This window comes from Aquarana catesbeiana, linkage group LG02 (assembly GCF_042186555.1).
Source record: "Aquarana catesbeiana isolate 2022-GZ linkage group LG02, ASM4218655v1, whole genome shotgun sequence".
In the NCBI taxonomy this organism is placed as follows: Eukaryota; Metazoa; Chordata; class Amphibia; order Anura; family Ranidae; genus Aquarana; species Aquarana catesbeiana.
This window is the reverse complement of record NC_133325.1, coordinates 771,201,757-771,222,791: the sequence shown is the minus strand read 5'-3', so window position 1 is coordinate 771,222,791 and position 21,035 is coordinate 771,201,757. Positions and strand designations below refer to the sequence as shown.

Here is a 21,035-nt window from a genome sequence, read left to right as displayed (position 1 = left end):
CCTTCTTTTTTCTCTCAGCCTCGTTCGGTGGAAGAGAGGCGACTGCATTCTTTGGATGTTGACAATTGGTCATTCAGGCCTACCGTCTGAAAGGTAAAGCTCCTCCCTTTAGGGTGAGAGCTCATTCTACCAGGGGTGTAGGAACCTCCTGGGCTTTTCACCATCAGGTATCTGTGGCTCAGATTTGTAAGGCGGCTACCTGGTCTTCAGTGCATACGTTCACAAAATTTTATCAAGTGGATGTTCGAGCAGCCGAGGATACTGCGGGCTATCGTATAAGGTACCTCTTTCCGCCATTTAGAAGAGTGATCAAACAAAACTATTTTTTTTCCGTTCTACACATGTATAATGATTTTGTAGAGCACAAACAAAACGATCACCTTGGTCAAAGCCAAAGTCGTAACAAAGTCGCACTCATTGAAATTGCATCAAGTTGCAGTGCAAATCACACAGTCGCACAAGTCTGAATGGACTCTCAGGCTCAGTCAAAATATTTGGTAAAGAGGGTCTTTTCTACAGTGGTAACAGTGAATCGAGTCCTAAACTGGATCACGAATGAAAGCAAAATTAAACTTCCACATACATTTTCAACAATCGGTGGTAGTAGTAGTGTGCACAGCATATTATGGCAGACTTACCTACTAAATTCCCCCCCCCCCCCCCTTCAGAGTTGCAGTGTCAGCACTTGGCTGTCACTGGTGATCTTCTTTCCAGGTTCAGACTCTTTGGCCCATTGATTGAATGGGCCGCAGTGACATCAATGCCTCCCCTTTTGGCCTCATACACATGGGCGTTTTAAAAAACGGGCTGTAAAGCTAGTACAGACGCCAGGAAAAGCGGCATTAAAAACGCAATTTTATCCGCGTTTTGCATTGAATTCAATGTACGTTTACCCACGCTAGCTTTCAGCCGCATTTCTCTGTCTCTATTCAAAATCAGTGGTTCCCTATGGGGGGCCCGTTGATTTGAATAGAAGTCGCACCAGAAGTCGGATCAAGATGATCCGACTTGCGGTGCAACTTGTGTGCTGAGAATGTTAAGGGGGGAACCCCTGAGAAAAAGAAAAAAATAATTTGAGTGAGGTTCCCCCCCAAGACGATACCAGACCCTTATCCGAGTACGCAGACTGGCAGGTCAGGAAAGGGGATGGGGACGAGCAAGTGCCCCCCCTCCTGAACCATACCAGGCCGCATGCCCCCAACATAGGGGGTGGGTGCTTTGGGGCGGGAGGCACTGTGTCCCCCCACCCAAAAGCACCTTGCCCCCATGTTGATGAGGACAAGGGCCCCTTCCCGACAACCCTGGCCTTTGGTTGTCGGGGTCTGCAGGCGGGGTGCTTATCGGAATCTGGGAGCCCCCTTTAATAAGGGGGCCCCTAGATCCCGGCCCCCCACCCTATGTGAATGAGTATGGCTACCCATTCATCTGGGGAAAAAGTGTCAATAAAAAAAACACACTACACGAGTTTTTTTAAAGTAATTTATTAGGCAGGTCTGGGGGTTTCTTCCGACTTCGGGGTTCTTTTCCGACTTCTCCGCACTCTTCGGCCTCTTCTGCTCTTTTTCCCGCACTTTTGCTAGCGGTTGCCTGTTCTTCTCCATTGTCTTCTTCCCTCTTCTTTTCTTACAATATTGACTCAACGTTCTCTCCCGCTGTAATGCCATGTGCGCAATGACATATAGGTATGAGGGCGGGGTCACCGGATGATGTCATCTGGTGACCCCGCCCCTTATGACTTCACAGTCCTGTCATGCCCGGGACTGTGATGTCATAAGGGGCAGGGTCACCGGATGACATCACCCAGTGACCCCGCCCCCATACCTATATAAGTCATTGCGCACCGCGCACACGGCATTACAGCAGGAGAGATCGTTGAGTCAACATCGGAAGAAAAGAAGGAAGAAGACAACGGAGAAGACCAGACAACCGCTAGCAAAAGAGTGTGCAAAAGAGCAGAAGACACCGGAGAGTGCGGAGAAGAGGCCGGAGAGAGCGGAGAAGTCGGAAGAGACCCCCGGAGTTGCTTGAATAACAATAAATGAATTTAAAAAAGCTCAAAAACGCCGCTGTAAAAATGTCCGTGTGTATAAGGCCATTTTTCTTTTTTCCTTTTTTTTTTAGACTAGCATCAATGAAGGATGTAGTGTTCTTATTAAATGTCTGTTTACATTCATATATCAAAGCCATGGTGCTTAAGCTCTGATTTAAAGGTAAGGAGGACCTCTCCCCCACCACATACAGTGCCTTAAACCCTAGCCGACCATATACAGTGCATATACGGCGTCTTTCGGGTCTGGGGCATGCACGCCCGCTGCTGGCAACCTGCTCTGATTGGACACAGCGGATTCAGAGGACTCTATGTCTGCCAGCACCCACCGATCGTTTGGAAGTGAGGCAGAATGGCGGTCTGCCTATGTAAACAAAGCAGATTGCCGTTCTGTCAGTAGGGAAGGTAGTGATCCTGCGTTTCTGCAAAGCAGGAACATGGATCTTTACTTTCCCACAGTACAGGCACCTCCCCCACAGTTGGCAAGCACTCCCTAGGCACACATTTAATCCTTTATAGAGGTTGTAAACCTCCATTTGCAAGTTGTACCTATAGGTAAATCTTATTCTAGGCTTACCTATAGGTACTGTAAATCTCTCCTAAACGGCGCACATTTAGAAGAGATTTACAGTACCTATAGGTAAATCTTATTCTAGGCTTACTTTATACTGCGCCAATGATGTCATTGTTGGCACATGCGCTGTGAAGAAACGGCCTGAGCCCCCCCCCCCGTCGTTTCTTCAGGTGAGTGTGTCCTGAACGGCAGTTCCCATGCACATGCGTGAGAGTGACGTCACGCAGCTCCGGCCAGTCACAGAGCTGGAGTCCATGGCCTCAGAAGGAAGAGGGGCGAACATGGATGCGGTCTGCAGTGGGGACATTGTGGGCTTCATTTGCAGTTAAGTATGCAATGCATACTAGCACATTATGCTTTTACTTTGTAGGGTAAAATAAAGGAAATAAAACCCATCAGGGTTTACTTCATTTTTAATCGCTCCTGATGTTAACCCCTTCCCAGCCAGTGTCATTAGTACAGTGACAGTACATATTTCTAGCACCGATCACTGTAAAATTGTCACTGGTCCCCAAAAAAGTGTCCCTTCGTAGCTGATTTTGTCTGCCGCAATATCGCTGTCCCGCTAGAGGTCGCTGATCGCCACCATTACTAGACATAAAATAAAAATTCCAAAAATATATCCATAGTTTGTAGACGCTATGACTTTTGCGCACACCAATCAATATACGCTTATTGGGAGTTTTTTTTACCAAAAATATGTAGCAGAATACATATTGGCCTAAACTGATGAAGAAATTTCGATTTTTAAAAAAAAAAAAAAAAAAATTGTTGGATGCGCTCTATAGTGGAAAGTAAAAAATTAATGTTTTTTTCTTTTTTTCAAATGTGGCGGTATTTGTTTGTTAATAGCGCAAAAAATAAAAACTGCAGAGGTGATCAAATACCACCAAAAGAAAGCTCTATTTGTGGGGGGGGGAAGGATGTAAATTTTATTTGGTTACAACGTCGCACGACCACATAATTGTCAGTTAAAATGACCGTATCGCAATAAATGGCCTGGTCATGGGGGGGGGGGGGGTGTAAACCTTTCCGGAGCTGAAGTGATTAAAAGAAGATCACTAGAATGTACCCGCCACTCTGATGTATAGGTAGCCCTCCAGAAACCAAATGAAGATATTCTCTAAAACAATCTGTAATAAAGATAGTAGAAGGAACTCAATCGGTGTCTGAGAAAGCAATTCACGCGGTTGCAACTGTCTTTAACAGTTTCAATATCTGGAGTATGTGCAATAGAAGCATACAGGTTTGCAAGCATCCAGTGTTACCATCAAATAATCATTGGGTAGTTGTGCGTCCTGTAGCTTTAAAAGAAAATCTGTAATATTGCTGGTTAAAAAAACACCCTTTTTGTCTTTTTTAAAGGCATGGAATATACAGGGGTCATAAGAGTGTGTGTGTGTGTGTGTGTATTCTAATATATATATACATAATAAAGCATCTGCGTTGCACATAGCAACCAATCAGATTCCAGCTGTTTTGTTCCAGGCAGTTAGAATATGAACTAAAATACATGACTGATGGCAGTGGGCATCTGTCTTTTCAAGTTTTATTCTGTATATGTGACTACCTTTTGGCTTGACCTAATCATTCAAACTAATGTCTGTAAATATGGTTTTATATAAATATAGAAAGGAAGCCAAAACGCCAAGGAAACAGGCTGGAAATGGACCTGAAGCACCAACGTCCTCCATTAAGAAATTGGTCAGGGTGATCAAGGGATGGGATTCTCCAAAGTTCTCAACTGAGAATGATTCTGGACCAGCAATACAACCATCACCTATAAATAAAGGAAAACCTTCCAACAGTGACCAGAGTAATCCCAGGGTACGTTATTATATATTCATCTCCAGCCACCTCAGGAAACTAATCAAATACATTAAAGTATAATTAAAGGCAAAACTTTTTTTGTTAGTTTTGGATAGAATGGAGAAGGATTAGAACACCTGTCAGGTTTGTTATTGCTGTCTGGTCAAGAAAGGAAGGATTCCCCCTTACAGGACTTTAAAGGCCCTGATAATTGTAAGTACATTCACCACAACTACTACATAGTCATAGTAAGAAGTAGAAAATTAGAAAAAGTATGAAAAAATATATATAATTTTATTTTACAAGGATAAAAAAAATTATCAAAAATACATGTAGACATAAAGTGTGGCTGTACAGATGCACGGCAATCGACAAAACAAAACTGTAGAATATACTGCAGGGTTCCAGACCACCATGATGGAACCTGCAGTAGTATAAAAAAATATATATATTTTTTTATATTTTTTTCTAATTTTCTACCTCTTACTATGACTATGTAGTAGTTGTGGTGAATGTACCGTAATTACAATCACCAGGGCCTTTAAGGCCCATAAGGGGGAATCCTTCCTTTCTTTTTTTTTTAGAACAATAAGCTTTTATTGATATTAAAAGATAACATTTGTACAATCATACTAACATTTGTACATGAGCATCATATAGAAATATAACTGTATATAATTGAATTTAATGATAGAGTATTTTACTAGTAAAACCGACAAGATGGCTTTGTAATCAGCCTATCTTTACATCAATTGTTTATTTGAAATACTCTGAATTTATGTAGCGAAATCTATTATTTAATTAAAGAGAAATCCTTCCTTTCTTGATCAGTACTGGAGATGTTGGCCCATCTATATTTCGACCCGTCTCAACTTTTTTGTCTGTTATTACTGTCTGTGCGCGCCCCCCCCCCCGTTAAGGAGATTCACCCTCTCTATTTCTACTGTTTACCATTTTCATTAAAAGGAAATCTGAAATTTTGGGTTGTCCTCAGAAAAGTAATAGAGGGGCAATCTTCCACCACTAGTTCTGGTGACCTGGGGAATTCCCTTAATTTTCAAGGATTTACTCTCACTTTCTGTTTTGGCTATGGGACAGGAAGTAAAGGTAAATCTCCACAATGGAACACAGGTGGCAAAAAATAATCTGCCGGGATATCATCCTTTCCTACTCCCTAGCAAATATATATGTAAAATACCATTAAAGAAAATTTAAAATGAAGTAAATCTTTCAAAAGCCTGGGTGGGCAGCACAGTGTCTGAGGCTACCTTCCTGAAGTTTGCTTGTTCTCCCGGTGTCAGTGTGGGTTTCCTCCGGGTACTTCGTTTTCCTCCCACACTGCAAAGACATGCTGCGAGGTTAATTGCCTCCTGACTAAATTGTCCCTAGCATATGTATGTATGAATGTGAGTTAAGGACCTTAGATTGTAAGCCCCTTGAGGGGAGGGACCAATGTGAATATACAATATACATGCTATATAAGTACCTGTAATAAATAAAATTCAAACCACGCGAAAAATTGTAAAAAAAAAAAAAAAACACAATGCATAACCAGAAGTTTAATCTTCAGTAAATAACGCTTGTCAAAAGACTTGAGATCCTGACATTTTGGGACTATTTTTTTATTTATTCTTTGCAAAGTGGAGCTTGTTCCCCACCCCTGTCAGCCTCCCTGCTGCTCGAAGAGTCACCACTCACATAAAAGGACAATGAATGTTTTCCTGTGAGCTCTGGTGGCCATCTTTTAGTGTAGCATAAGTGATTTTGTCTTTCATTTGCCAACTTTGTAGTAGTAGAGTGCCGCAATAATGATGTGTTTGTTTTTTGTTTTTTTCGTGTGCTTTAACAGCAAGCAGTATATAATTTTAAGTGATCTGTTGTGTGTCTATTGTATAAGCATCAAGCACACAGGCATGTTAATGAGACTCAGGATTTTTGTGATTTGCAGATGTAAAAAAATGTGAATCAAATAATCCACGTTTTTTCTACCTGCAAAAAAAGTGCACATATTTTTTTTCTAAAAAGTGAACTTCTTCCTTAATGCTACACGAATAACTCACCCAGACAATTTTGTTTTCTGCGAATGAGGGGGAAAGAACTTTTTTTTTTTTCTTTTTTTTTTTTTCTTTTTTTTTTTTTTTTTATGTATTTATTTTTTAGGTAAATATTGGCTACACTATTTATACCAACATGAACCTACAGGTTAACTTGATTGTGACCCTTCATAGTTACCCATATTCTCTCTCTTTGCTCCCACTCTGCTCTTTTGGGCAACAGACAGCAAAGAATAAAAATATTTAGTGCTTCTGGGATATGGGGGGTCATGTGTCTCACTCCTCTTCTTCCACTTGCTGATTTGCAGCTCAGGTACTCAGGGAAAGAGCCCTCTATAAGCTCCCAAGTCTCAACCTGGAGCTAATAGATGGTTTGTCACCTTTGCTGCTGTCAGCTAAATTAATATATTTATCCAAATCTGGTACCAAATTTAAGCTCTTTGGGGAGACAAGAAGTACATGTTAGGATAGACTACAAAAGATAAAAGTTATAAGATGTAAATTTAATACATCTTTGATTTAACCACTTCAGCCCCGGAAGATTTGGCTGCTTCATGACCAGAGCATTTTTTGCGATTCGGCACTGCATCGCTTTAACTGACAATTGCGCGGTCGTGCGACGTTGTACCCAAACAAAATTGACGTCCTTTTTTTCCCACAAATAGAGCTTTTTTTTGTTGGTATTTGATCATCTCTGCGGTTTTTATTTTTTGCACTATAAACAAAAAAAGAGCGTCAATTTTGAAAAAAAAACACAATATTTTTTACTTTTTTGCTATACTAAATATCCCAATTTTTTTTAAAAAAACAATTTTTTTTTCTCAGTTTAGGCCGATATGTATTCTTCTACATATTTTTGGTAATAAAAATCGCAATAGGCGTATATTGATTGGTTTGCGCAAAAGTTATAGCGTCTACAAAATAGGGGATAGATTTATGGCATTTTTATTTTTTTTTACTAGTAATGGCAACGATCTGCGATTTTTATCGTGACTGCGACATTATGGAGGACACATCGGACACTTTTGACACATTTTTGGGACGATTGACAATTATACAGCGATCAGTGCTATAAAAATGCACTAATTACTGTTTATATTTCACTGGCAGGGAAGGGGTTAACACTAGGGGGCGATCAAGGGGTTAACTGTGTTCCCTGACTGTGTGTTCTAACTGTAGGGGACTGACTAGAGGGGATGACAGATCGTGGTTCCTAGCTATTAGGAACACCCGATCTGTCTCTCCTCACAGAACAGCGATTTGTGTGTTTACACACACACGTCCCTGTTCTGCCTCACGTGCCCATGATCGCTCGTGGCCGGCGGTCGACGCGACCGGCGGCCACGAGCATCGGCACCCCCACAGTGCAGCGGGCGCGGGCGCGCACCTTTGATGGCGCGCGCACCTGCTATACCGCTTAAAGGACCCGACGTATAGCTATGACGGCTCGCGGGATCGTGCCGACCTGCCGCAGTATAATGACGGCGGCTGGTGGGCAAGGGGTTAAAGTACCCTATTTATCAGCATATAACACGCATCTGAATTTTAAGAAGGAAGTTTCAGGAAAAAAACTTTAATAATAAATAAAGAAATTCAAAGCAAAATAAGGGTCAGTGCCCATCTGCAGCCTCACCATTGTATGGAGATTAGAGATTCTGGATCACACAGGGACCTCCTGTTAACTCGGCAGCCACTGTAATACGAAGTCCTGCCTCCAGGACCGGCTCCTATGATAGACAGAACACTGGTCCAATGCCGGGACATGTGATGTCTATCATAGGAGCTGGTCCAGGAGGTGGGACTTCGTATTACAGTGGCTGCCGAGTAAACAGGAGGTCCCTGCTCTGTGCAATCCGGCGGCGCCCCCCCCCCCCCCCTTCCACTCCGACGCAGCCCAATATCATCGTTTAATATGCACAGATCATTTTCACTCTATTTTCAGGGTGAAAAAGGTACATGTTATACGCCAATAAATACAATATATCCTAAACCAACAGTTTTTCAACAATACCTATCACTACAGAAGTGAATGAGGGCTTGATGTAAAGCAGTTGTAAAGGGATTTTAAAAAAAATAAATAAATAATATACATGTTCTACTTACCTGCTCTGTGTAGTGGTATTGCACAGAGCGGCCCCTTACCTTTTCTGGGGTCCCCTGATAGCACCGCCTGCTCTGCCTCTTCTCTGAGTGCCCTGTAGCAAGCTGTGTGCTTTGGTTGGCAGTCTTGCTGCCATGCTCCCGAGCTGGGCTCTGTGTGTCCATAGACGCACACAGCGCAGTTCTGCCCCACCCCCTGCTTCCTCCTAACATGATTTGATTGACAGCCACAGGAGCCAATGGCTCCTGCTGCTGCCTCTGTATCCTGTGCATGCAGGAAGCGAGAGCAGCGCTGCTAGAATGGGTACAGCGCTGGATTGAAAGAGAAGCCGCGTAAGTATTTAAGGGGCGCGGTGGGGTGATGGGATGCTGATCATGGAAGGTTTTTTTTTTTTTAATGCAGAAAATACATGAAGGTAAAAAGCCTCATGCCTGAAGAAGCACTTTAAATTTCTTTTACTCTGTTCAGCATACATGAATACTTTAGTGTGTATTGTCTGGGCACAAGTTCACTTTATTTGGAAACAACTGGACCCCTTTTTATGAATTGTCGTAGGCCTGCTTTAATGAAAAGTGACTGAAGATTTGCTTATAGACAGTGCTGCAGTAATAAGAAAGACTGCATTGTGTGTGTGTGTGTGCACATTCTAATTCAATTATTCTTTCTGATTTTTAGGAAACCCTGGAAAGTTCAGTAAAGAAAAGAAATCTACGAGGCTCTAAAAAAAGCACCAGCGCAATAAAAAAGCTAGAATTCAATGAGCACTTATGCAAATAGAGGAAAACATAACATTTAAAGCATAATTCAACCTTTACACACTTCTTTTTTTTTTTTCTGGCTATGAAGATTTTGTAAGCCGGGCCAGTGAATTCATCGGGTTTATCAACTGTGATCATTACTGTTTCACTTCTTTATACTTGTACAGGATCTTGAAGTTTTCAGTAAGCCTGAATAAGGATGCCTAAACATTTGATTTTTCATGTGGGATCTAATGAAACAGTGTAATATTGTGTCAGTGAACTGTCTATTGCTAACCGTAGCCAGTTTTAGACTGTCCCTTTTGGAATTGAGCAACATTTAAAGCACCTTTTATTGGAGTAAAATTAAAACTTCAGAAACCTGTACAGATTTAGGCCTTGTTCACACCTATGCGTTTTTTAGTGCGTTTTCAGTTTTGCAGAAACGCACTACAGTCCATTTACCATGGTTTCCTATGGGTCATGTTCATATCTGTGCATTTTATGGAGAGGGCCAGGGACTTTTTTCTGTTTTTTGTTTTTTTTTTGTACCATAGACTTCAATGGATCAAAAACGTGTATTAAAAAACGCAAAATGAACCTGGAATATGCATCAACTGCAACCTGCATAGGTGTGAACCAGGCCTTAATGAAGCAGATTGGGTAATGAATACTATTTATTTATATTTTTTTAGTTTTGCATTTGTTACGAAGGTGGAGTTGTACTTTAATCTATGCCTAGCACAGAACGTTATTCTACCATCTGCACTCGAGGTTTTCTAGAAATCTGCACTTCTATTCTGTTTTTATGAGATGTAAATGTTGAGACACAGAATGCTTGCATAGTTCCCTGCCTTATTTTCATGCTTTTGTTCTCATGGAACACGGCATCGCTTTATGGCTGCTGCAACTCAAAATAACACTTAGACCCCTTTCACACCAAGGCTCCTCAAAAATGCCCTAAAACGCCTTAGCGTTATTACCGCGTTTTTACAGCGTTTTAGGGGCGTTAGCGGTAAAATTAACGCAATGCTGCAGGCGTTTTAACAGCGTTTTTCAAGCGTTATTGAAGCATGTGTTATTGATGCTATCTTTCTGCTTGCATGCTTATCCTTTGTGAGATTATGTAAAACAAGCAGTGTCTTGTAAAGTAACAAGCAGTGTCTGGTTTTACTTCAAATCTTCATTTTTCTGGGATTAATTCTTCTTTTTTTTGGCACCTTGATGGTCTGTTTAATCATTCTGACCTTCCCACAAGTTCAGTCCTGTTGTTGTAGATGCTCTCTTTTCTGCTTGCATGTTTACCTTTTTGTGAGATCATGTGAATTTTCTACAGCTCAGGGCGGATTATAGGCGCTATTCAGGCGGTTTTAAAGCGTTTTCAATTCATTTCAATAGAGAGGGGCGTTTTTGAAGCGTTTTTTTTAACGCCCAAAAGCTGCTCCAAAGATGCTGCTTGCAGGACTTTTCTCAACGCCCCGCCAGCGCAACGCCTCAGTGTGAAAGGGTCCATTGAGATGCATGGGGAGCGTTTTATGAGCGTTTTATAAGCGTTTTAATAGCGTTATTTTTAGCGCTAAAACGCTGCAAAAACGCCTTGGTGTGAAAGGGGCCTTGGGCTCGATTCACATCTATGCATGTTGCTTTTGAGCGTTTCTGGAGTTTTTTTTGTGATGCTTGCCACGTTTTTGCCGCGTTTTGCGTTTTTTTTTTTTTTTTTTTTTACAGTTTTTTTTAGACTGTATACAGTCTAAAAAAAAAAAAACGCAAAACGCATCAAAAAACGCTGCAAAAACACTGCACTTGCGTTTTTGATGCTGGTCCATTGAATTCTATTACATGCAAAATGCTGCATTTTGCATGAAAAAAAGTCCCTGACCCTTTCCAAAAACGCAGAGGTACAAAAAGGCATTGATGTGAACATGTTCCATAGGAACCCATGTTAAAAAATTCCCATGCATTTCTGCGAAATGCATCAAAAAACGCACTAGTGTGAATGGAGCCTAAAGCCTTGTACACACTAATAGTTTTTTTTTCATTAGAAAAAATAACTGATAGCTATACTAACAATCCTATGGTAGTGCAGCAATCTCACGTGCTAAGCTGTTGTGTTCTGACAGGGACTCCAACACTCCATTCAGTGCTCTCAGCCAATGGCTGACAGAAGCCGGCTGCCATACACACAGGCTGCATGTCAGACGTTTTTTCTTAAACCAACCTGTGTCGCCCGACATTAGGCCTGCGTGTACTAGACATAACCTGTTGCTTACTAATTGTATTAGATTACACCAGTCACTTGTGAGTACTGGGGGCACACTGAGTACTAAGGAGTACTGAGAGCATTGTGAGGGCACTGGGGGTGTTGAGGGGGTCACTGTGAGTAAACATAAAGTGGTTGTAAACCTCAAACATTAAATATGAACAAAGCATATCCCTCTATAATTGTGTACTTGTCTCAGTCCAGAGCACTAAGTTTCATTTCTGGCTGCTGCCTTTTTCCTCTGCTATCAGCATGAATTACTTCTGACAAGTTTTCCTGACAGAAAGAGAAAAATGGTGACGGGGAGGGATCTGTATCTGATTGAAAGCCTCAGCTCTGTCCCTGTGTGCTGTGTGAAGGGGGGGGGGGGTGTCCCTCCCCTCCATTTAGCTCTCTGGAGGTCTCCTCACTGAGCTCTGCAGAGTGTAACTTCAGCTCTCCGCCCCCTGTTTTCTGGCAGCTCAGACAAGCTGTATAAATTCTGGACTTTGAATGACTGTAGAGGAGAGGTTGCTGCAGATAGACAGGTACAGCTTATGTAGGAGGATTGGTTTCATTTCTGTGTATCACCTGAGGCCGGTCACTTCACTGGGTATGTGTAAGGGTCAGTTCACACTAGGACGACTTGTCAGGCGACCTAGCCGCCTGACAAGTAGCGCCCCGTTCTGTACAATGGAACCGTTCTAATCGGAGCGACGCAAGTCGCTCCGACTTAGAAAAAGGTTCCTGTACTACTTTGGGGGCGACTTGAGGCGACTTGCATAGACTTCTATATAGAAGTCGTTTTGCAAGTCGCCGCCCCTGTCATGTCCAGGTCGCCTGAGGCAGTCGCGCTGCAAGTCGCGCTGCCTCAGTGTGAACCGGGGCTAAGGGTTTGCAATCTCTTTTAAGCTTTATGGCTGCTACAACTCAGAATAACACTAACCTGCTGCTTACTAATTAAATTAGATTACACCAGTCACTTGTGAGTACTGAGGGCATTGTGAGTACCGAGGGTTTTCGTTTACTTCTCAGTTTAGGGCAAACAAATAGTGAATAAAACGCATAAAAAATTTGGATTATCCCCGTTACTCTAGTTGGTAACATGTCCTACAAGAGTGGCAAAGTGACCCAGTGCACTTCCTACTCCATGTATACATTCCTTGTACAACTGTTCAAGGATGACTACTGCTATGGGAGATGTGAGCAAGTTGTTTGGAAGTCCAGATTGTGGATCTAAGGAATCAACTGTCAATGCTGCAAGGCATCAGCAACCTGGATAGGAGTGCGGACACTAACCTTTAGGTGTTGGCTGTGGCCAGTATAGGGTTGGGTGGTGACATGGAGGTGAAGATGCCAGAAGTGGGTAGTTGGGTTACAATTAGAAGGCAGAGTAGATGGGGCGTGGCCTGACGAGCTATGGAGTAGGACGTCTGCATAGAGAGCTCCTCTGCCCAAAATCCTACATCAGCCATCCTGCCTGTATCCTGTTAATCCTACCAGAAAAAACACCCCAGCAGAGATACCCTGGTGCCTGCAAAGCTTCTGGTGCGGTTGGATTGCCAGGAACGCTCCCCGAGGCCGCGAAAACCGGAGCGCTCCGTTCTGGGGCCGGAAAACTAGGAAAGTCCCCGGCTTCGGCCTAGTGCCTGGAGCGGCGGCCATTTTGCTCCACCCGGCGGCGATTCCGATCCGTCCCACGGGCGTGCTGAGACCCCCCGAGGCTGACCCCTGTATGCATCGGCCCCCGGACTGCCTGTGGCCCCTGACGCTGTGCCTCTGTGCCCTGTACCAGCCTGTGGAGCGGCCGTGGCTCCGGCCTGGTCCTGAGAGCGGCGGCCATATTGCTACACCCAGAATCGGCTCCACTAGTTCCCCTGGCCTGCCTGGCTCCCCTAGAGAGGACTGATCTGCAAGAACCTGGACCCCAGGACATCCTCAAGGGGTGCAGCACCCGGGGGGGGGACCAGGTATGTGGTAAAGCGAGACCCTGCACACAAAACCCCCCAAAAAAAGAGATCCTCTGGAGCGCTTCACAGGAATATTCCACCCCACGGGCTCCCCCTCCTATCCCGGGACAGAAGCAGAATATGTCCCCACCGAGACGGAACACTGGGACGGCAGACAAGCTCGCTCAATATCGCCGCCAGGACAAAGACATGCAACAAGATAATGGAACCGGCGCATGCGCGGACCCCGCTCCTCAGGCGTCAGATACCGCCAAAGTTCTGGATGCCATAGCCGCCCTACAAGGTACCTTGACTGCAAAGATAGACGAAGTGAAAATTGATATATCCCTGATAAGACAGGACTTCTCAAAACTGAAAGACAGAGTCACAGAGGCTGAAACCAGGATCAGCAACGCGGAAGATGCCTTACACCCCATGAGACATACTACAGAGGAGATGCAGAGACAGATACAACAACTCCATGCCCATCAAGATGACATGGAAAACCGCCTCAGGCGTTGCAACCTCCGATTCATAGGACTGCCAGAGAAAGAGGAAGACGCAGACCCAGCAACATACCTAGAAACGCTCCTGATCAAAACATACGGCCGAGAAGCCTTTTCAGCAATGTTTGCGGTGGAGAGAGCGCACCGCATTCCCGCGCGGCCACCACCACCCGGAGCGCCATCCCGCACATTCATCGCCAAATTTCTAAACTTTCGGGACAGAGACAAAATCCTCAAACTCACCCGGGAAAGAGGAAATATACAGATCGGGAACAGTCAGATTGCAGTATTCCCGGATTTTTCCAGCGAAGTGCAAAGGAGAAGAGCACAATATCAGGAGGTGAAACGCAGATTGAGGATCCTCCATCTTAAATATGCCATGTTATTTCCTGCTAGGCTGCGGGTGGAGGAGGACGGAAGAGTACAGTTCTTCGACGACCCGGCGGCAGCGACAGCATGGCTGGATCGCAGAAATAGACCTGCTTAATCTGTCTAAGAACACGTAACAACAGTGAGTACTTTCTGACTTTGAACAAAATTCGTAAATATTAGGGTCGTGGGATCTTTTTGGAGGGGAGCCAGAGTCCAGATGAGGGACATGAAGAATGGGGGCATACACAGCTTGTGTGCGGGTGGGACGGATGGGAACAAGAACGCTAGCTCATGTATAACGTTGCTATGGAGCTTGGGGGATTATAAAATAGGATTGCGCAGGTTACCGGTTGCGCCTTTACAGTTTGAAAAGAGTGGGGACAGTTTAAAGTGATCTGCTTTGCAAGACCTCTAAAGAACAGGAACGAACTCTACTATAGTATCCTGGAACAAGGGACTTAAATTAACCCGCTGCAAAGAGGGAGAAGAGGGCAAGAGGAACTCAATAACTGCAATGTGTGGTAGTCCTGATTATCAATGCTCCACGTTCGACAGGGGAACAGTCGCCCCTTTAGCAAAGCTGGATCAGCATAAAAGAAAAACTCATCTATTGCTTTTAAGAATTGTGCCTCCAGTGGAAGGTAACCGCTGGATGATATGTTATATGCTGACGGTTTGGGTTTATATGCTCACATCAGGTTGGGGAGATGTGCAGCTGGGAGGGATGGGAACAGTTAAAAGGATATGTTATATGTTTTACTTTGGGAATATAAGAATTGTTATGACTTTAAAGTGGCTGAATAGGCAATACACAGTCAACAACAAATATGCATTAGCACACTGGTACTGTGGAAAAGGCAGACTGAGGGGATATTATCATTATGAGATCTTACAAGAAGGCAAATACACTAATTACATCCAGAAACTAACATGGCCAGTGTAAAGTTTTTAACATGGAACGTCCGCGGAATGCGGAATAAGGTTAAGCGAACCGCAGCACTAACATTTCTAAAATCACAAAAAGCAGATATTATAGCGTTAACAGAAACGCATATCACAGGTCAGATGCAGGTAGCCTTAAAAAAACCATGGATAGGATGGCTATACCACAGTACGCATACCAATCAATCAAGGGGGGTATCGATATTAGTAGCCAAAAGAGTGCCCTTTGAACTAATCGCACTAGAATCAGATAGAGTGGGAAGATACATCTTCCTACACGCCACCATAGGAGGCAACTCCCTATTGATTCTGGCATGCTATATCCCCCCCCTTTTTCGATTGAGGTAGTATTGAAGGGATTGGCATTCATGGCACAAAACCCATCAGTTCCAGCTATTTGGATGGGTGATTTTAACCAAACCATGAATCCAAATTTGGACAGACCAGACCTGGGAGATGCGTCCAGGACTGTGCCGCACCAAACCAGACTCTGCAGACTTTTTACAGAATTTGCGTTAACAGACGTATGGAGATGGCAAAACCCGACTAAAAAAGCATACACGTGCCACTCGGTAAGCTGCGACACGATGTCCAGGATTGATTTTATAATGGCCTCAAATGCACTGCTACCCAAAATTACAGGGTCGGGTATGGCTCCACGAGCTCTATCAGACCACTCACCTTGTTGGATAACAGCATCTCTATTAAAAGCAGTGCCCGCCTCTGGGTGGAGGCTGAATCCATTCCGGTTATCGGTCCTGCCAGATCTCGAGAGCGTAGGACAAGAACTACAGTATATGCTAAACAACTTAATAACCACAGATTCAGATACTGCAGCATGGGACAACTTCAAAAATCAAGCCAGTAGACTATTATCACTAAGAATAAATAGATTTAAAAATTCCTCTAAACTGCTATTACAGATGACCACTGACAAACTACAGGAACTGGAACAGGTATACGCACAAGAACCCAATACAGATAATCTCCATAAAGTACAAATGCAATCCAGAGTAATAACCCAAATGCACATAGAGAAAGCTAAGCAACAGGTCTTTTTCAAAAAACAAAAAATTTTTGAACACGGGGAGCGAGCAGGTAAATTATTGGCATATTTAGCACATTTAAATGAAAAACCCCCAGTAGTGGTGACCCTAGCCACCCCACAGGGAGACGAGGTGACAGACCCACACCAAGTAGCAGACATATTCCTAAACTTCTACAGGAATTTATATAAAACTCAGACAATATACTCCGCACAAGAAATTAAAAACCACCTACACAGAATTCAATTCCCTAGACTCACATTAGAACAGGCAAAGCAACTGGACGCCCCCATCAGCCAAGACGATATATCTGAAGCACTGTCCCAACTAGCTAAATCCAAGGCCCCCGGACTAGATGGCCTGCCACTAGAATTCTACACTGCATTCCCTGAAATACTAGTCCCGAAATTGCAAAAACTATACCAACAAATATTTGAACATAAATCACTCCCTCCATCAATGCAGGAAGCACAGATAATAGTTTTACCTAAACCAGGAAAAGACCTCAGATACCCCGAATCCTACCGCCCAATCTCACTACTTCAAGTGGATATTAAGATACTGGCCAAAATTCTAGCATCCCGCCTAAACAAAGTTATTCTTTCCTTAATACACCCAGACCAAACCGGCTTTATTCCCGGGAAAAATACGGCCATGAATATAAGAAGACTTTTTCTAAATATTCAAGCACAACACGACAATCGAGGTACCAGAGTAGTGGTGGCCCTAGACACAGCAAAGGCCTTTGACTCAGTGGAATGGCCTTTTCTATGGGAATGTCTACAGGAATATGGATTCGGTCCCAATTTTATACAGTGGGTACAAATACTCTACCAGTCACCAAAAGCACGGGTTTTCGTCAATGGTTGTATGTCAGAGCAATTCCCCCTAGAGAGGGGCACACGCCAGGGGTGTCCCCTCTCTCCACTGCTATATGCCCTGGCTGCGGAACCATTGGCCATAGCTATAAGAGCTGACATGGACATAGTGGGTCTCAGAATAGGCGACTATATAGAGAAGATCGGACTTTACGCTGATGACACGATACTCTATTTAGCGGATCAGGGCCCATCACTTCAAGCAGCTCTAGACACAATAGACAAAATGGGGAAATTCTCAGGCCTACGGATAAATTGGGAAAAATCACAGATACTCCCTATAGACCATTTTCCCCCAAATAATATACACCCAGAACTACCATTAGTCAGAGTAAACACTATCAAATATCTAGGGGTACTGGTTACAAGAGACTTACGCGAATATACAACCAATAACATAGAGCCATTGTTTAACATGATAAAAACCAAAACGCAAGCATGGTCCAAACTACCTCTGGGAGTAATGGGGAGGATAAATATCATAAAAATGATTATCCTACCTAAGATCCTCTACATGGTATGGCATGCCCCACTATATATCCCCATAGGGATTTTCAAAAAAATGGAATCTATTTTGAACACCTTTGTCTGGGGACATCAAAGACATAAGGTAGCTTGGAATGTCCTTAAAAACCCTACAGATATGGGGGGAACATCTCTGCCAGATCTGCAGGAATACTACATAGCGGCACAACTGTCACATATGCACCACTACCATAATAATGAAAGACAAAGATACAGTACACTAGTAGCGAGTAGCCAAGACAGTCCCTTATATACCCCTCTTCAAACTATACTACGTGGGGGTCAGGTTCATAGGAAAGGTCCACAATTTAATGACGGGTTACTTAAACATCATCAACGAATATGGGGACTGGCCCAGAAAAAACTTAAAATAGGGAATATCCATACGCACACTCCTTTATGGGCTAACGACCAGCTTGTGGAACTCAAAAAAATCCCAGACCCTATTGTGTGGGCCAGATATGGAATTATATACCTGCACCAAGTAATGGCAAGCTTTACAGAGCTATTAACAATAGATATATCTTTGCTATGCCATGCCAGCCTTGTAAGGCGCTGATGTATGTAATCGTACCACATGTGATAATATTGTATGTATCTATGCATAGACCTCAAATGAGCTGTATAAATTTATGCCTAATTTCAATAAAGACTATTTTCCCAAAAAAAAAAAAAAAAAGAAGGCAGAGTAGATGGAAGAGTGTTAGAGAGGTTAGTCCTGATGCATCCCAACAGATATGCCAAGTTGTATGAGGTTGGGGATAATAGCAAGAAGGCATTGCTGAAGCAGGATACCTACCCTAGCTGCCAGGGGAATGACTACTCCAGTGAGGTTGGGGGTAAGGATAGATCAATACTAGTGGTAGGGAACGACATTATTAGAAGAACAAATAGGGCAATCCTTCACAAAGTCATGTTCATTGAACAGAATGTTGTTTGCCAGGCACTTGGGTTTGGTACATTGCGGATAGATTGGACAGATTGTTGGGTGGGTCTTGGGAGGACCCTGCTGTCATGGTACACAGACCTACAAATTACACATTTTAGAGGAAGATGGCATGTTGTTTAAAATGATTTCAGGGACTTAGATGATATGTTCAAGAAAAGGACCTCCAAGGTAGTAGAGTCTAAAATACTGAGTGGAGCTCGAGCCACACCGGAGACGCAGCAGGAGGTTAGACAGCTAAACAAGTGGCTGAGGAACTGGTGCAAAAAGGAGGGTTTGGTGTTCATGGAGAACTGGGATGACTTTGCAGTCAGGTACTAGCTCTGTAGCAGAGACAGACTGCACCCAAATGAAGATTGTGCAGCTCTGTTGGGGAGAAGATGGCCAGAAAGTTGGAGGAACTTTTAAACTAAGATGTGTGTGTGTGGGGGGGGGGGGAATCAGTGGGAGGTAGAACGTGCAGTGAACAAGAGTCAAAGTGTGCAGATGTGGGCAAGGTCGGGGACCTCAAACCAGATGATAGAGTGACTAAAGTATCGAGGACAAATAATCATAGGCTGGATGAATCTTATTGTAACCTAAGAGTGAGCAAGGATTAAATATGTGCTTGTAAACAAATTAAAAGGCATGTACACAAATGCTAGGTGGAAGAACTAGAACTTACGATACATGAGGATAATTATAACTTTGTTGGAATATCAGAAACCTGATTTAGCAGCTTGCAACTGTCCAAGAGTACTCCCTGTATAGGAGGGACTAGGTAGGTAGAAGAGGAGGGGTGTGCCAATATAAGGGATGACCTTGCTAATTTGGCTAGTAAGGAGGTGGGGTCTTTGTGGCTGGAGGTTCAAAGGGATGAAACAGTAATGTAATGGTGGGTGTGTGCTATATTTGTACTTAAACAGGCAAGCACTTGGGTCCAATTTGGCGTGCTCCTCGGTTCCATGGTAACCTGTGGATATCTCTTGTAATCTATCTAGGTTGTAGGGCTCTTTCACACATGCCTGTCCATTTTCAGACTCCACTTGCTCAGCAGGGATCGATCCGTTGATCCCCGGCGGATGACAGGTCCATCTCCGCTCACTGTGCAGGGAGGGACCTGTCAGAGCTCCGCTCTCCTATATGGGGGGTTGGATGAAAACGGATCCGCCTGTCCGTTTTCATCCGATCCGCCAGGCAGATGGAAAAAAGGGTTTCTATCCGCTGACATCCGTCACTCCATAGAGGTGCATGAAGCGTCCATTCAGGTCCACCTGAAAAACTGACAGGCGGACCTGAACGGTCCGCATGTGTGAAAGGACCCTTAGACCGCACTACTACTTGTGTACTATTACAACTAGTTATCTTCATTGGACAAACCTGGGGTAAATTTACGGCACTTGTCTCACTTTATTTTTTAGCTTTCACCTTTTGCCTTTCACCAGCATCACACTTTGTATTGGATTGATATGATTCAATCTAAGGATTATTATTTTTTACTATTCCCTCTTGTAAATAAATTTTCAATATTTAACCGCTTCAGCCCCAGAAGATTTTACCCCCTTCCTGACCAGAGCACTTTTTGCGATTTGGTACTGCGTCACTTTAACTGACAATTGCACGGTTGTGTGACGTTGCACCCAAACAAAATTGACGTACTTTTTTTTCCCACTAATAGAGCTTTCTTTTGGTGGTATTTGATCACCTCTGCGGTTTTTATTTTTTGCGCTATAAACAAAAAAGAGCGACAATTTTGAAAAAAACGCAATATTTTTAACTTTTTGCTATAATAAATATCCCCCAAAAATATATAAAAACATTTTTTCCTCAGTTTAGGCCGATATATATTCTTCTACATATTTTTGGTAAAAAAAAAATCACAATAAGTGTATATTGATTGGTTTGCGCAAAAGTTATAGCGTCTACAAAATAGGGGATAGTTTTATTAATTTTTATTAATTTTTTATTTTTTTTACTAATAATGGCGGCGATCTGCGATTTTTATCGGGACTGCGACATTATGGTGGACACGTCGGACAATTTTGACACATTTTTGGGGCCATTGGCATTTTTAGTGATCAGTGCTATAAAAATGCATTGATTACTGTAAAAATGTCACTGGCAGTGAAGGGGTTAACCACTAGGGGGCGAGCAAGGGGTTAATGTGTTCCCTATTGTATGTTCTAACTGAAGGGGGGATGGGACTGTGCAGGGAAGATGACAGATCGCTGTTCATACTATGTATGAACAGACGATCTGTCCGTTCTCCTATCAGAGAACCGAAAAAACACACAGATCCCGGTTCTCGTGTGCCCAGAGCGCTCGCAGGAG

At 43.3% G+C, this 21,035-nt stretch overlaps 1 protein-coding gene and 1 long non-coding RNA gene across 2 annotated transcripts in view; one reads left to right on the top strand and one right to left on the bottom strand.

Moving 5' to 3' along the window:
* The window catches only part of LOC141129875 (uncharacterized), a 96,012-nt gene extending 86,174 nt beyond the window's left edge, over positions 1-9,838 (top strand). Inside the window, exons 8-9 of the mRNA XM_073617920.1 lie at positions 4,253-4,448; positions 9,261-9,838. Of these exons, the coding sequence (XP_073474021.1) occupies positions 4,253-4,448; positions 9,261-9,362 (298 nt within the window). The 3' untranslated portion in view covers positions 9,363-9,838. The remainder of the gene's footprint in view (positions 1-4,252; positions 4,449-9,260) is intronic.
* LOC141129347 (uncharacterized) overlaps positions 1-21,035 on the bottom strand; it is a 177,939-nt gene that overhangs the window by 132,625 nt on the left and 24,279 nt on the right. The window lies entirely within an intron of this gene.